Source organism: Nipponia nippon, unplaced genomic scaffold (assembly GCF_047370975.1).
Source record: "Nipponia nippon isolate SJK-2023a ecotype South Korea unplaced genomic scaffold, ASM4737097v1 scaffold_3, whole genome shotgun sequence".
NCBI lineage: Eukaryota > Metazoa > Chordata > Aves > Pelecaniformes > Threskiornithidae > Nipponia > Nipponia nippon.
In genome coordinates, this window is record NW_028262347.1 from 1,933,467 (window position 1) to 1,945,870 (window position 12,404).

Here is a 12,404-nt window from a genome sequence, read left to right on the forward strand (position 1 = left end):
ATGGAGGTGCATGGGTTTGGGGTGGGGGGAGCAGCTGGCTTAGCCCACCACAGCGTGGGGACATCATCCCCCCGCCACCATGGGTGCACCCCGTGGTTTGTGAGGTGGTTCCCTGACCGTGGTGGGGATGGGGAGACAAAGGGGGAAAGGGGAGGGTAAGGGGGGGTGTCAGAAGCCATGGGGAACGGGGAAAATATAGGGAAACTATTGGAAAAGGTGGAGCCATGGGGAGCCAGAGGAGTTGTGGGGAGCAGGGGAGCTACAACGACCCATAGCGAGCTGTGGGGAGCTATGGGGGACGAGGGGAGCCAAGGGAAATCATCTTGGGGACAAGGGGATCTGTGGGTCCAGGCAACTGGGGAAGGGGCTCTTCTGTGCCCCGCTGCAGAGCCCAGGCAATGCCCAGCCCCTCCTCACCCCTCTGGGGCTGGGGGTACCCAGGGTGTGCGTGGGGGGGGGGGTGACACCCCCATCTCCACCCCAACTCCCAGCCCAGCATGGCCATGGGGTGAAGCAGCTCCTCGTTAGGGCCCCACCATCAGGACCCTCTTAGGAAAGGAAGATGACTCACCCACATTCAAACCCTGCTGCTCCCCAGGGGTTTCCTGCCAGCACCCACCCAAGAAGCTGGCAGGTAAAGGATGTCTCCCAGAAGAAGCCCCTGGGGGGGGGGGGTCAGGCGCACCCGCAAGTTTTGGGGTGCAGGGAGAGCAGGGATCAGCCCTGACCAAGGCAGCTGCTGCCTTTGGAGGGATGGGGTGGCCAGAAAATGACCCAAAGGGGAGGGGGCAAGATGAGATGCAGAAGAAACTCCAGAGCTGGGGCTGGGGAAACAGAGGGAGGGGCTCCTCCCCTAAAGGGGGTTCCTTTGCTCCAAAAAAAAAAAAAAAAAAAAAAAAAAAAAAAAAAAAAAAAGGAATGACATGTCCCTGTGCCTTCACCCACATCCACATGGCTGCAGCAGACCTGGGGTGAGGAGATCCAACTGTGCCTGGGTTGTCTCTGTAGTCTGAGCCCTCCCTAAAGCCCCTTCCCCAACATCCTCAATGATGAAGATCACAGATCAGGGTCTCCCTTCTTGGCTTCTCCTCCCCCTTCCATGGAAACCAGTCCCTCCCCAGCACCCAGCCTCATGGCCCTGAGCCATGGGAAACCCTAACCCACCTCTTTCAGGGTTTTGGCTGCATCCCAGCCTCCCCCGTCCCAGGTGATTTATCACCCTGGGAAGGTTATCAGCCCCCAACTCAATCTGCTTTGGGCAGCTGATTGCTGGGGCAGATGCTGGCAGGCATTGGGGTACGAGGCTGGGGGCATCTCTGCGTGTACGGGGGCTGAGGCCATGGCAAAGAGCTCGCATCGGGCAGGGGAGACAGCGAAACAAGGAGCGGAGAAACAGGAGAGGGAGGCAGCTGGACACTGATCCCACAGAGATGAACAACCTCGAGGGGTAGGGGAGCCAAATGCTAGGTCCAGAGCTCACCCCGCCATGGGAAGAAGCATCGCACCAGCAGTAAGAAAAAAAAACAAACCAAAAAAAACCAAACCACAACAACAAAAAAGTGAAATGTTTATTCCCACCTGGCATCACTTCCATGCGCCGCTGGTGGCGGGTCACAGCTGGACAAGATGGTCACCTCACGAGGGTGACCATGTCTCCTCATTCACCCCGCACGCCCGCAGCATGTCCCAGCTCCAGACGGGGCTGTCGAAGCCCTCGGGGCCAAGGGCTACAGCAGCAATTTGTGAAGGCAGGGGGCTTCAAGGAAGGCAGTCAGGGAGGAGGGGGTCCCAGCAGCCGCTGGGGGCTGTGTTTGGCATGGAGCCTCCTCAGCATCCCCTCCCCAGGGCACAGAGCTGCCGCGGGAGCGACTGCAAAGTGGATCTCTGCCGGACTGATGCGATGCCCCGCGCTGCCAGCCAGGCAGCAGTTTGCAGGGGCAGCAGCCCGTTCAGGAGGAATTCATGCTCTCCCACTGCCGGAAAATGCGGAACACCTTGCAGGACTTCACCGAGAGACTCTGCGAGAGAGGGAAGCAAAGCAACAACAGGAGGTTAAAGCACCACAACAGGACCTGCAACCGCCACCGCCCCGCCTCCAAAGCACGTGAAGAGAAACAGCGGCAAAAAACTCCATCTGAAACATCCCAATTGACTACCAGGATATCAATTTGCTCCTCTTCTTCGTTAGCTCAATTTACCAGAACCAGAGGGTAGAACAGCAAAGTGACTGCAAGAAGCAGGACGGGGCTCCAGTCATCCCTGCTCCAGCTCTTGCCTCCAACTTGTGTCTGGTCCCACGGGACCTGCTGGCGCTTTCCCAGCACGTGGCACAGCCAGAAGGGACTGACACAACTCACGCAAAGTCCGAGACAAATGCTGAAGCAGGACTGTTCCACCGGTCCCTGCAGCTCAGCCCCAAGCAAAGCAGGGGGGAGCCAGCAGGAGGAATCCAAGCGGATAATGGGGCCCAGGGAGGCAGCAGCAGGTAACGGGGCGGCTGTGGCCTCAGCTCCGCACCCCTGGCTCAGCAAACCCACCGGTCCCAGAGCCTGGGGCTGGTGGCCGCAGGAGCCGGTGGTCAGGATGGCCACAGAGAGGGTCAGGAGCTCTCTATCGGGACACGAAATGAAACTGGATCTTGGGCAGCACTGAGCCGCTCGGGAAAGGCTGTTATTTATAGCAGCCCTTGAGCAGATCTCCACACAACACATCATTGTAAGGGATGAGATCCAGCAGAGAGGCTGTCAGCGCAGCCGGAGGGGAAGCTGAGACCGCAGACACACGCTTGGTCCTTGCCGCCCAGCTGGGTTTGCATTTAGCTCGAATGAAGCCCATCTACCCCAAACTCTGCCCAAAGGCTTTCAGCACTGGGCAAGGCTGGAGCAAGCGGTGTGTGAGCACTTGCTTTCGGGGCTGGGGATCCCGCTGGCTCACCACAGGCTCCGTCTCAGGCACTCTGTCGCACTTTCTGGTGGCGAGGAGCGTGTTCAGTACCACTCGCCAGCCTGGCTCTGCCTTCGCAGGCTCCTTCTCCATCTGCGTTGCTGTGTCCTCCAGGGCTTCCCCTCCCTCCACTGCGTTGACCCAGGGACACCAGTCACGATGCTGTGAGCTGGGGTCAAAGAAGCTCCTCAAAGAAGTGTCCTGGGTGTGGGAGGAGATGACAGTGAAGGAGGACAGCAATAGCATCGTTTAAAAAAAGACTAATGACACGACGGAACCCTCTCCATGCCTAAACACCAGCCCTGAGCTGGCCCAGTGCTGCACTACGGGGACAACACTGGTCCCTGGATCAGCAGCACCCTGCCCAGATCCCTCTGCTCCCCATGCCTGCAGCCAGGTCACTCACCGAGCTGCTGGAAGAGCAGAGCCGTGCCCGCTTGGCTTTGCGGAGAGGACTGGATGGCACCTCCATGTTGTCCCCCTGCCCCATGCTGCGGGTGACAGGGCGGCTCCTCAAAGTGGGGCTGGCCACCTCCAACTCGCCCCGGTCCATGGGGATGGGAGAGTCCCAACCCCGCGAACGAGACATGGCCGGGGACGGGCTCTTCTCGTGCTGCCAGTGGGGAAAGAACAAGGAATTAATGGAGCTCCTCTGGTCACCAGCACGCCCTCTGCCTGATGTGAACAGGGGGGCCCTGCCCAGCTCAAACATAAGATCAAAGCCTTCTCAGCCATCCTGGCAAGAGTTGTGCCACCTTCCCTTCACACCAGGAGCATCTTAGATGTGTCTAGCTGGACACAGGTGAAGGCAGCCCCTGATTTGGAGCACCCCGAGACAGACAAGCCTCCGTATCCTGGCTGGAAAGGCCCTTTTTTTGCCCTCCTGCAGGAGGGCTGACGGAGGGGAGGACAGAGAGCTGCAAAGTGTTCAGTGTTGGGCCCCTCACCCCAAGAAGGCCATGGAGGGGCTGGAGCGTGGCCAGAGCAGGGCAGCGAGGCTGGGGCAGGGGCTGGAGCCCAAGGCTGGGGAGGAGCGGCTGGGGGAGCTGGGGGGGCTCAGCCTGGAGAAGAGGAGGCTGAGGGGAGCCCTCATCGCTCTCTGCAACGGCCTGAAAGGAGGCTGGAGCCGGGGGGGTCGGTCTCTTCTCCCCAGGAACAAGCGATGGGACGAGAGGGAACGGCCTCAAGCTGCGCCAGGGCAGGGTTGGGTTGGGTATTGGGAAAAACTTCTTCCTGGAAAGGGCTGTCAGGCCCTGGCCCAGGCTGCCCAGGGCAGGGGCTGAGTCCCCATCCCTGGAGGGATTTAAAAGCCGGGGAGATGTGGTGCTTAGGGACATGGTTTAGTGGTGGACTTGGCAATGCTGGGTTACCGGTTGGACTTGATGATCTTAAGGGTCTTTTCCAACCTAAATGATTCTATGATCCTATAAAGGGCAGGGGGAACGGCAGCAGCAACCCACTTCTGTTGGATGTTGCCCATGGCTGAAGACACAGCACCAAGATAAGCCTCTTTCAAGTTAAAAGGCAGTGGACACCCAAACTACATCAGCCTTGACTCCTGTGTGCCCCTGTGTCACCCAAACATCCCGAGCTCACGGGCTGGCTGAGCTGGACCATACCTGCTCCGAGCCCGGAGGGAGCGTGTCTTGGCTGCGCGTAAGCATCCTGCGTGGAGAAGTGGGCACGAGCGGGAAGCGCTCAGCAGGTGCCGGTGGTGTGCTGCTCGGGCCGCAGGAGTCCAGCTCCGGCCCCGTAGACTCCAGCTGATGAAAGCCCCACAGTCCCACCTTCCTCATGCAGTGGGAGCAGGTGATCACCGAGAGGTGCACGGAGCCGGACGCAGCGCTGCAGGGACAGAGCCAAGTCACAAGAGAAGGTCAGGGATGAGCCTGGGCCCTTCCCCAAAATCGCAGCTTTCAGAACAGATGCAGGTATTTGGCAGAGCACAGGAACGGTCTCAGTCACAGGTACCTGAGCCAGCACGTTTCAAGACATCGGCACCCCTCAGACGAGGCAGAGACTTAATGTTTTTGTAGCCCCATGTGCTAAGAAGTAAAACAAGTCCATTAAAACCCATCTATAGTGTTGATTTAAACTGGTTTGGTCACATTTTGGCTTGCCATGAAGCAAGAGCACACTCATTTACGGTGTATCAACCAAGACTGTCCCCACCCTCAGCCCCTGAACTGCGCAGCCACAGCGGCAGCTCTGCTCTTCCCCACCGTAAGCCCTTTTCCAGCCTGCACCGTCAGAAATCGCTTCACCTTCAGCAAGCTGCCTCAGGCACAAACAGCGTGGCTGTTCTGCTCACAGCACACACTTGGGGAAGCGGTGAACCTTCAGGTCATGAACCTTCCCTCCCTTCCCGCAGGCCTGACGAGCAGTGAAAGCGTTACTGGGGATGACATTTCAGGGATTGACTTCAACATCTAAATCAGCAACAAGTGAGGCAACCAACAGCTCCCTTGTTTCAGACTTTGCCGTCTCAGGGAGACATCCATTTTAGATTAGGTAGCTTTGCACTGGGGTTTCTGGAAGTCTGTCATTTATAATGGCTAGAGATAATAAAATAGTGAAACAGGGATACCGAACATTTCACAAGAGGGACACCTGCATTCCTCCAGCCTCTGACAGGTTTCACCAGCAACCACAAAGTGCAGCAGACACTTCAGTATCAGTCCTACACCACTACCCACCTGCAAGTCCAGCCGCACAGAGCCAGGATGCAGGCAGGAACATGCACTTGCAGGATTTCTGTGGAAAACTTCATCGGTGGTTTCTCTCCCTCCGTTTTGTGCTCTAGTTCCTCCCCGATCAGCTGGAGGAGCAGACTGATCTTCTCCTCTGTCAGGGACTGCGGGGCAGAGAAAGGTGGCAGAGCTGGCAGTCAGAGGCAGTCTGATGAAATACATGGCTTCTACTCACAAACCACATCCTACGTGGAGAAAAATCCCTTTTTCGCTCCTCAAAAAGGCTGGGTGTGTGAGCTAGCACCCTCAGCACTTCTACTCTGGCTAACAGGCAAAAGCCACACTGAGCGATGGATTCCTCCTGCCTTGTGCCCGTCTGATTCTCCCGTTGCACAAACTCTGTTCAAGCGCCATTTGCTCCCCCGAGCTCGCGTGGGGACAGCGCAGCAGGTCGCGGCCCGGCGTGGGCCCGAACAGCCCCCGTCTGTCCCTCCGATCCCAGGGAGGCAGGAGGGGCTGTGTTTGCCTGTGCTCAGACAAACCGCGAGCGCTTCTGGGGCCATTGCTGAGACACAGCGAGAAAAGAGAGTCCCCGAAGGCTGTCGGTGGGGCTCCAGACCTTGCTGCTAGTGGGACAGCTGGTGAGTTCAATGCGGAGATGCGATATATCTGTCGGCTTTAGGCTGTCTCTTCTCAGGGGGGGCTCTGCTGGGTTTCACAGCTCAGCCAGCCCACGGTGGCAAACATAAAACACCTCTGCGATTTCTGCTGAATGGATGAAGAGCTCCCTGGTTCGCACACGGCTTCTCGCTGCCGAGAGCCATCTGTTTCCTGGTGAGTGAGTGTCCAACAAGCCAGACTTGGCTGGAGTAGAGCAGGGCTTGGCCAGGTCCCTACAAGGAGGCAATCCCACACTTGCTCCTGGCTGCGGCTATGCTCCAGCCTCTCCTGCCGTAGATCCTGCTCTTCCCTCCTGCCTGCCGAGCCTCCTCGCGCGACTGCCTCACACGAGAGGCCCCCCTGTACCGTACTCCCTGGGCTCCCTCACCTCCACGGGCCTCTGTCCACACCTCTGCTCCAGGGCAGCCTCTGGCTCCCCACATTCCCAATCCCACCCAGAGCAACGACTGCCTCCAGTGGGATCCCAGCCACCCGCTAGAGGGGCGATCTGCGGGCTGCCGCATCTCACGGACCATTCGGAGGTAACAAACAGGGGTGGCAGCTGCCAGGGAGAGCTCCCAAAGGAGTCTGTGGGACCTCAAATCGCTTCTGCCGGGCACCAGAGAGCACCATGCACACCGGGAAAGGCACAGAGCGGGAATCGGACACTACAGCCCAGTTCTCACCGGCAACATCGTGGTGACATGAGCCAGCTGGGCTTGCGCTGGTCAAGGGCTTGCACAGCAGATGAGCCTTTCCAAGCTCCCTTTTACGTGCTTCCAGAAACACCAGGTGAAAACACCACATGGGGAACGTCCGAGGAGAAAGCCGAGGTGATGACAGACCACTCACACACGCAAGCTGAAGTTTCCGATTTGAATCTCGCAACTGTTTCGGTCAGGGTTTGCACAGCACAGGCGTGCCTGGCATCGTCACCGGGGACTTGAACTCCCCCGGTCTCAGGGGCACCCGGGAACTCACCATGTTTTTCATGTCTTCTGGTCTGAGGGAGGGCAGCTGCAGCTCCAGCTGACACAGGCTCTGAAAGCGATCCAGGAAATCCTGGAGAAGGGCTCTGGGCTCATCCACCAGCAACATGGCAAAGCGATCTGGTGAAAGCAAACGCAGGAGGCCTGAGCTGTGCCACCAGCCTTCCCACCCCGCCCCGATCCCACAGGGCAAGAGAGAAGATGAGACCAGCCAAATTCTCCCCCAACAGTCTCCTAGCTTTTGAAAAGAAAAGCTGAGCACAGTCTTTTTCCTTTTCAACCAGCCTTCCTCGTGCAGCACAGCTTTGAAGATGAGATCTATCACCCTTTGAGCATCCCATGTCATCCAGCCTCCCTTGTTCCCTCCCAGTTACAACCCAAACAGCATTTTAACTGCCTTGGAAGCACACAAAAGTTAAGAGAGGTTGGGACTCAAGATCCGGGGCTCCAGCCATGGCTCGGTTGTTTATTTGCTGAGGCTCCTCACAGATATTGCTCTGCCACTGCGTATTTCAACGTCCCCATGGGGTAAAAAAGAGGACTATGATCCCGGACGTGAGCACTAGCCAGGCTCTAAGACACCAACCTGGGCAGGGGCTGTCCGGCCAGAAGCAGAACTTCTCGTGAGCGGTGCACAAGGCCTTCTTCAGCTCCACGCAGCGCTCCTTATCTGCAAGGCAAAGCTCACTTCTAGTCCCCTGAGGAGCCACCTCCTCGGGAAACAGTTTGGAAAACCAAAGGAGAAGAGGAAGGCACCAGGCTACGATGGCTTCCCTGCTCCTCCTGTTCGGCATGGCTCAGGTGACGGATGCCGCCTGAGGCTGTAGGTTGCAGAGCCTGAAGCTCTCACCTCAGACTCATCTCCCTCCCCACCAAAAGGAGCTGCTGGCACCTCCAGCCTCCCCACAGGCAACCGTGAAGCGGTGGTTCCTGCAGCAGCGAAGGCAGGCTGGCTTAAGGGCTTATCTCCACAACAGCAAGCATGACCAGAGCAGTTCCATCTCCTCACAGCCAAAATCCCTTCCCGTTCCCAGGCACAGCGATCACGGAGCAGAGAAGCCTGCCACGCTTCACAGCAGCGCAGTGGAAACACAGCTCAAACCAACCACGGGAACAGGGACTGCCTGCTCTTGCCAGTTTTCCCTGCTGGGCTGCTGCCAGTCCCTAGCTAACTCGCCTGACCCCTCCACCCTGGCTGCAGAAGCCAAATCACAGCCATGTCTGGCAATCAAGCTTCCCAAAAAGAGATTTGATACGTAATTTAACTTATTCACACCTTTCAGAACCAAATCATTTATGTTTCAATTTATTTTTCAAGCCCTTCTTCCAACCTCTGATTATTTTAGATTTTCCTTAACCAGTGTGATTACCAACAGAATAATTAGGCCAAGGTTTATTTAAAAAAGATAGTCTGAACAAACAGCGGACGTCAATATTCAGAGTGACCCAAAAGGAAACGCTCCCATTACACATGACCTGTGCTGCATTTGTCAGACAACAGGGCTGCGCTCTCTGCTACCTTCCAGATAACAAAAGCAGGGACATGCAATCAAGAAAATTGAGAAGTGGAGATGAGGTTTATTTGTGGCAGGGTAATAAACATCCTTCTGCAGAGGACAGATGCAGGTAAAGGAAAGTGAAGGTCTGGGCAGGTGATAACGCCCAGGCCACCGCTATCCTGCAGCTCACAAGCGACGCTCACACCGTGGGGCTGAGCACACCGCGGAGGCTGGCATTCCTGCCGCGCTCTCGGCCCCACGTTGTCCAACGTGGGAGAGACGGGAGCTGTTACCGCTCCCTCCCTGCGCCTCACGGCGTCAGGAGACGCCGATGCTCTGCGGGCAAGGGAAGGAAACTGGTGCTGGGCCTGGGCAAGGAGCTCAGTGAAGGCAACAGGAGGGGGAGCTTTGTAGTCCAAATAGCTTAAAGGGGGCAGCGGAGGAGTTTATTAATCAAATTACACAGTGCGACCACCTGACTTGGTGACCAGCAGCCACCAACAGCCCACGTCAGAAAAATTTAGCGGAGAATCAGGGTGGCAGACCGAGCAGTGGGGGAAACAAAACTTAAAAAAGGATGTTACGATCCTTGAATGCATCCCGAGGAGCGCAACAAAGCCGGTCACAGGGCTGAGGACTCTGGGTTTGTTTATCCGGGGGGAAAGGAGGCTGAGGGGGGACCTCATTGCTCTCTACAGCTTCCTGAGGAGGGGAAGTGGAGAGTGAGGAGCTGAGCTCTTCTCCCTGGGATCCAGGGACAGGACACGTGGGAATGGCTCAAAGCTGCACCAGGGGAGGTTCAGACTTGATACCGGGACCATTTCTTTACCGAGAGGGCGATCGCACACTGGAACAGGCTTCCTAGAGAGGTGGTCGATGCCCCATCCCTGTCAGTGTTTCAGAGACACTTGGACAATGCCCTTAATAACACGCTTTAACTTTTGGTCAGCCCCGAAGTGGTCAGGCAGTTGGACCAGATGATTGTCATCGATCCCTTCCAACTGGAACTATTCTATTTTAACCCATCTCTGACAACAGAAGCAGGAAGTTTTACCATGTTCTCACAAACTAAAGGAAACTGATTCGACTTGCACTTTATTTTCAGAGACATCAGACACCCAGCACCACCCAGGACAAGACTACGGGAGTTGTTTACGCACACAGCAAGGCACGCACCCCCCAAACCCTACAGCCCACCCCCCGTACCCGCCAGACGCCGGCATACGTACACTTGTTGAAGTCAAACGCGAGCTGCAGGCTGACGCAGAGGAAGGCCTGGCAGCTGGAGCACTTCAGCATGTCGCACTCCACGTTGGTCCAGCCGTACTTGGCACAAACCAGGGGAGACAGCTCGTGGGGTTTGCCCGCCCACTTCAGCGGGTGCTCACGTTAAGGATAAAACCCAATAAATTACGGGTTAAACAGGCGAAGCTTTGGCCAAGGTTTATTGGGCCAAAGAAGAAGAAAAGCCTCTGAGAAGATGGAGCCTGTGGGGAAGCCATGGGGAAGGCGACAGCAAAATAGGGTGGGGGACGGCTGGAAGCTCAGCATCAGAAAGGATATGGTGAATGTTTCTACTCTGCTGAAATAGGCTTCCTTGCTGGCGGACTCCAAGGAGAGAGCATCCATTTGCAAAGATCCATTAGTTGATTCCGACCAGTCGGACGTGTCCTTCCTAAAAGGAACAGCAAGTCAGCAAGCAAAGCATCCGCGCTGTCCTGGAAAGGTTTCATTAATAAAAAAAAAATGCACGGACCACTTTCCAACCTCTCATCCTTCAGGCTTACCCTTACAAGAACCCTTTCTCCAGAGCTCCTAAGCCCCGGCTTTTAATTATTTTACTAACAAATCAATTAAAATATAACGCAAAGGCGCGCATTAAACATTTCACGATGATGACAGCAGTGGCAGACGGGGATATGATGTGACAAATAGGAGAGGGGAGCTCGTTTTCCAAGCGAGATCGACGATCGCAGCATGTCTCTGACATCGGGGACACGCCTGAGCTCCCGGCACCTGGAATGCCGGCTCCCAGCACCGGAACGCCAGCCCTGCCGCGAGTGCTGCCCTTCAGCCTCGCCCCAACGCCCCTCCGTGGGCCAAAATTCGGGGATGGTTGGGTCAAGGGTGTACTGTGCCTCCGAGGGCGACCACGGTTGCTTGGCTTTAGCTAGATACCCCCAAAGCTCAGCCACCCAGTGTCCCCAGTGCCTCCCAGTCTCCCCAACACCCACCAGTAGCTCCTGTGACTCTCAGTGCCCCCCGGGGTGTGACCCCACGCTTTTCAGGTCAGAGCCCCAGTACGCAGCCAGTTCAGCTCACTCAGGCTGCAGGGACACCAGAACTCTACAGGTCACGTACCTGCCCCTGCCCTCCCAGTGCACACCAGTACCTCCTACTGCCCGCTACTGCCTCCCAGTGTCCCAGTATCTCTCATTTTCCACTACTGCCTCCCAGTGCTTCTTAGTTCCTCCAGTACTCCTAGTGCCACCAGTACTGTATCCCAGTGCCCCTCAATGCCACCAGTACCACCTCCCAGTGCCCCTCAATGCCACCAGTACTGCCTCCTGGTGCCACATAGTCCCTCCAGACTTAGTCCCACCAGTACTTCCAGTGCCCCTTAGTCCCACTAGTACCGCCTCCCAGTGCCCCTTAGTGCCACCAGTACCACCTCCCAGTGCCCCTTAGTGCCACCAGTCCTAGCCCCACCAGTACTCCCAGTGCCCCTTAGTGCCACCAGTACCGCCTCCCAGTGCCCCTTAGTGCCACCAGTACCGCCTCCCAGTGCCCCTTAGTGCCACCAGTACCCCTTAGTGCCACCAGTCCTAGCCCCACCAGTATTCCCAGTGCCCCTCAGTCCCACCAGTACTGCCTCCCAGTGCTCCTTAGTGCCACCAATCCTAGTCCCACCAGTACTCCCAGTGCTCCTTAGTCCCACCAGTACTGCCTCCCAGCACCCCCCTATGCTTCCCAGTCCCTCCCAGCACACCCCAGCGCCCTCTTTTCCCAGTACCCCTCCCTCCTAATAACTCCCAACACCTACCAGTGCTCTCCAGCACCCCCCAAACACCCCCTGTCGTCTCCCAGGACCCCCCAGCATCTCCCAGCGCCCCCCAGTGACTTCGAGGGCTCCCCAACCTCCCCCCCCCCCCCGTGCCACACGGCCGGGCCGCCCCCCTCAGGCCCGGCGCCAGCGGGGCCCCCGCCGCTCCCCCTCACCCTTCGGGGCCGGTGCCCTCGGGGGCGATGCCACCATCGATGAGGTCGCGGATCTGCTGGGGGGTGACGGCGGGCGGCCTCCCCCGAGCCCCCCCCGCCGCCCCGGCGCTGGGCGCCGCCATCTTGGTCCTTCACCCCGTCACGGCCCGGGGAGGGGGGGCGGGAAACGCGGCCGCGCAGGACCGTTCCGGTTCAGCCGTGGGGTTGGCCATGACCCCACGCAACTCCCGCACGGCCTCCTCGTTCACCCGGCGGGTTAGCGGTGCGGTGCGGTGCCGCCTCCGCTGCGGGGCCGCGTCCCTCCCCGGGCTCCCCACGCCCCGGGCGCTGCACTCCCCCGCTCCCACTTTCGGCGCTCTATTGCTTCAGCCTGCCCCCGCAGCGACGCGCAGGCTCGACCCTCG

At 57.9% G+C, this 12,404-nt stretch overlaps 1 protein-coding gene across 2 annotated transcripts; it reads right to left on the reverse strand.

Moving 5' to 3' along the window:
* Positions 1-1,554: 1,554 nt before the first annotated feature.
* ZC3HC1 (zinc finger C3HC-type containing 1) lies at positions 1,555-12,399 on the reverse strand. Of its 2 annotated transcripts, none has more exons than XM_087764643.1 (10): positions 12,001-12,399; positions 10,345-10,456; positions 10,011-10,161; positions 7,869-7,952; positions 7,275-7,402; positions 5,640-5,797; positions 4,563-4,788; positions 3,350-3,556; positions 2,906-3,144; positions 1,555-2,018 (listed from the first exon to the last, which is right to left on the reverse strand). In XM_087764643.1, exons 1-10 carry the CDS (start codon positions 12,120-12,122, stop codon positions 2,006-2,008), a joined length of 1,440 nt encoding a protein of 479 aa, XP_087620769.1. In that variant the 5' UTR covers positions 12,123-12,399; the 3' UTR covers positions 1,555-2,005. The 2 variants fall into 2 exon arrangements, with proteins under 2 accessions (XP_087620769.1, XP_087620768.1); XM_087764642.1 differs by having other exon boundaries at positions 2,935-3,144; positions 12,001-12,396.
* Between the last annotated feature and the right edge of the window lie 5 nt (positions 12,400-12,404).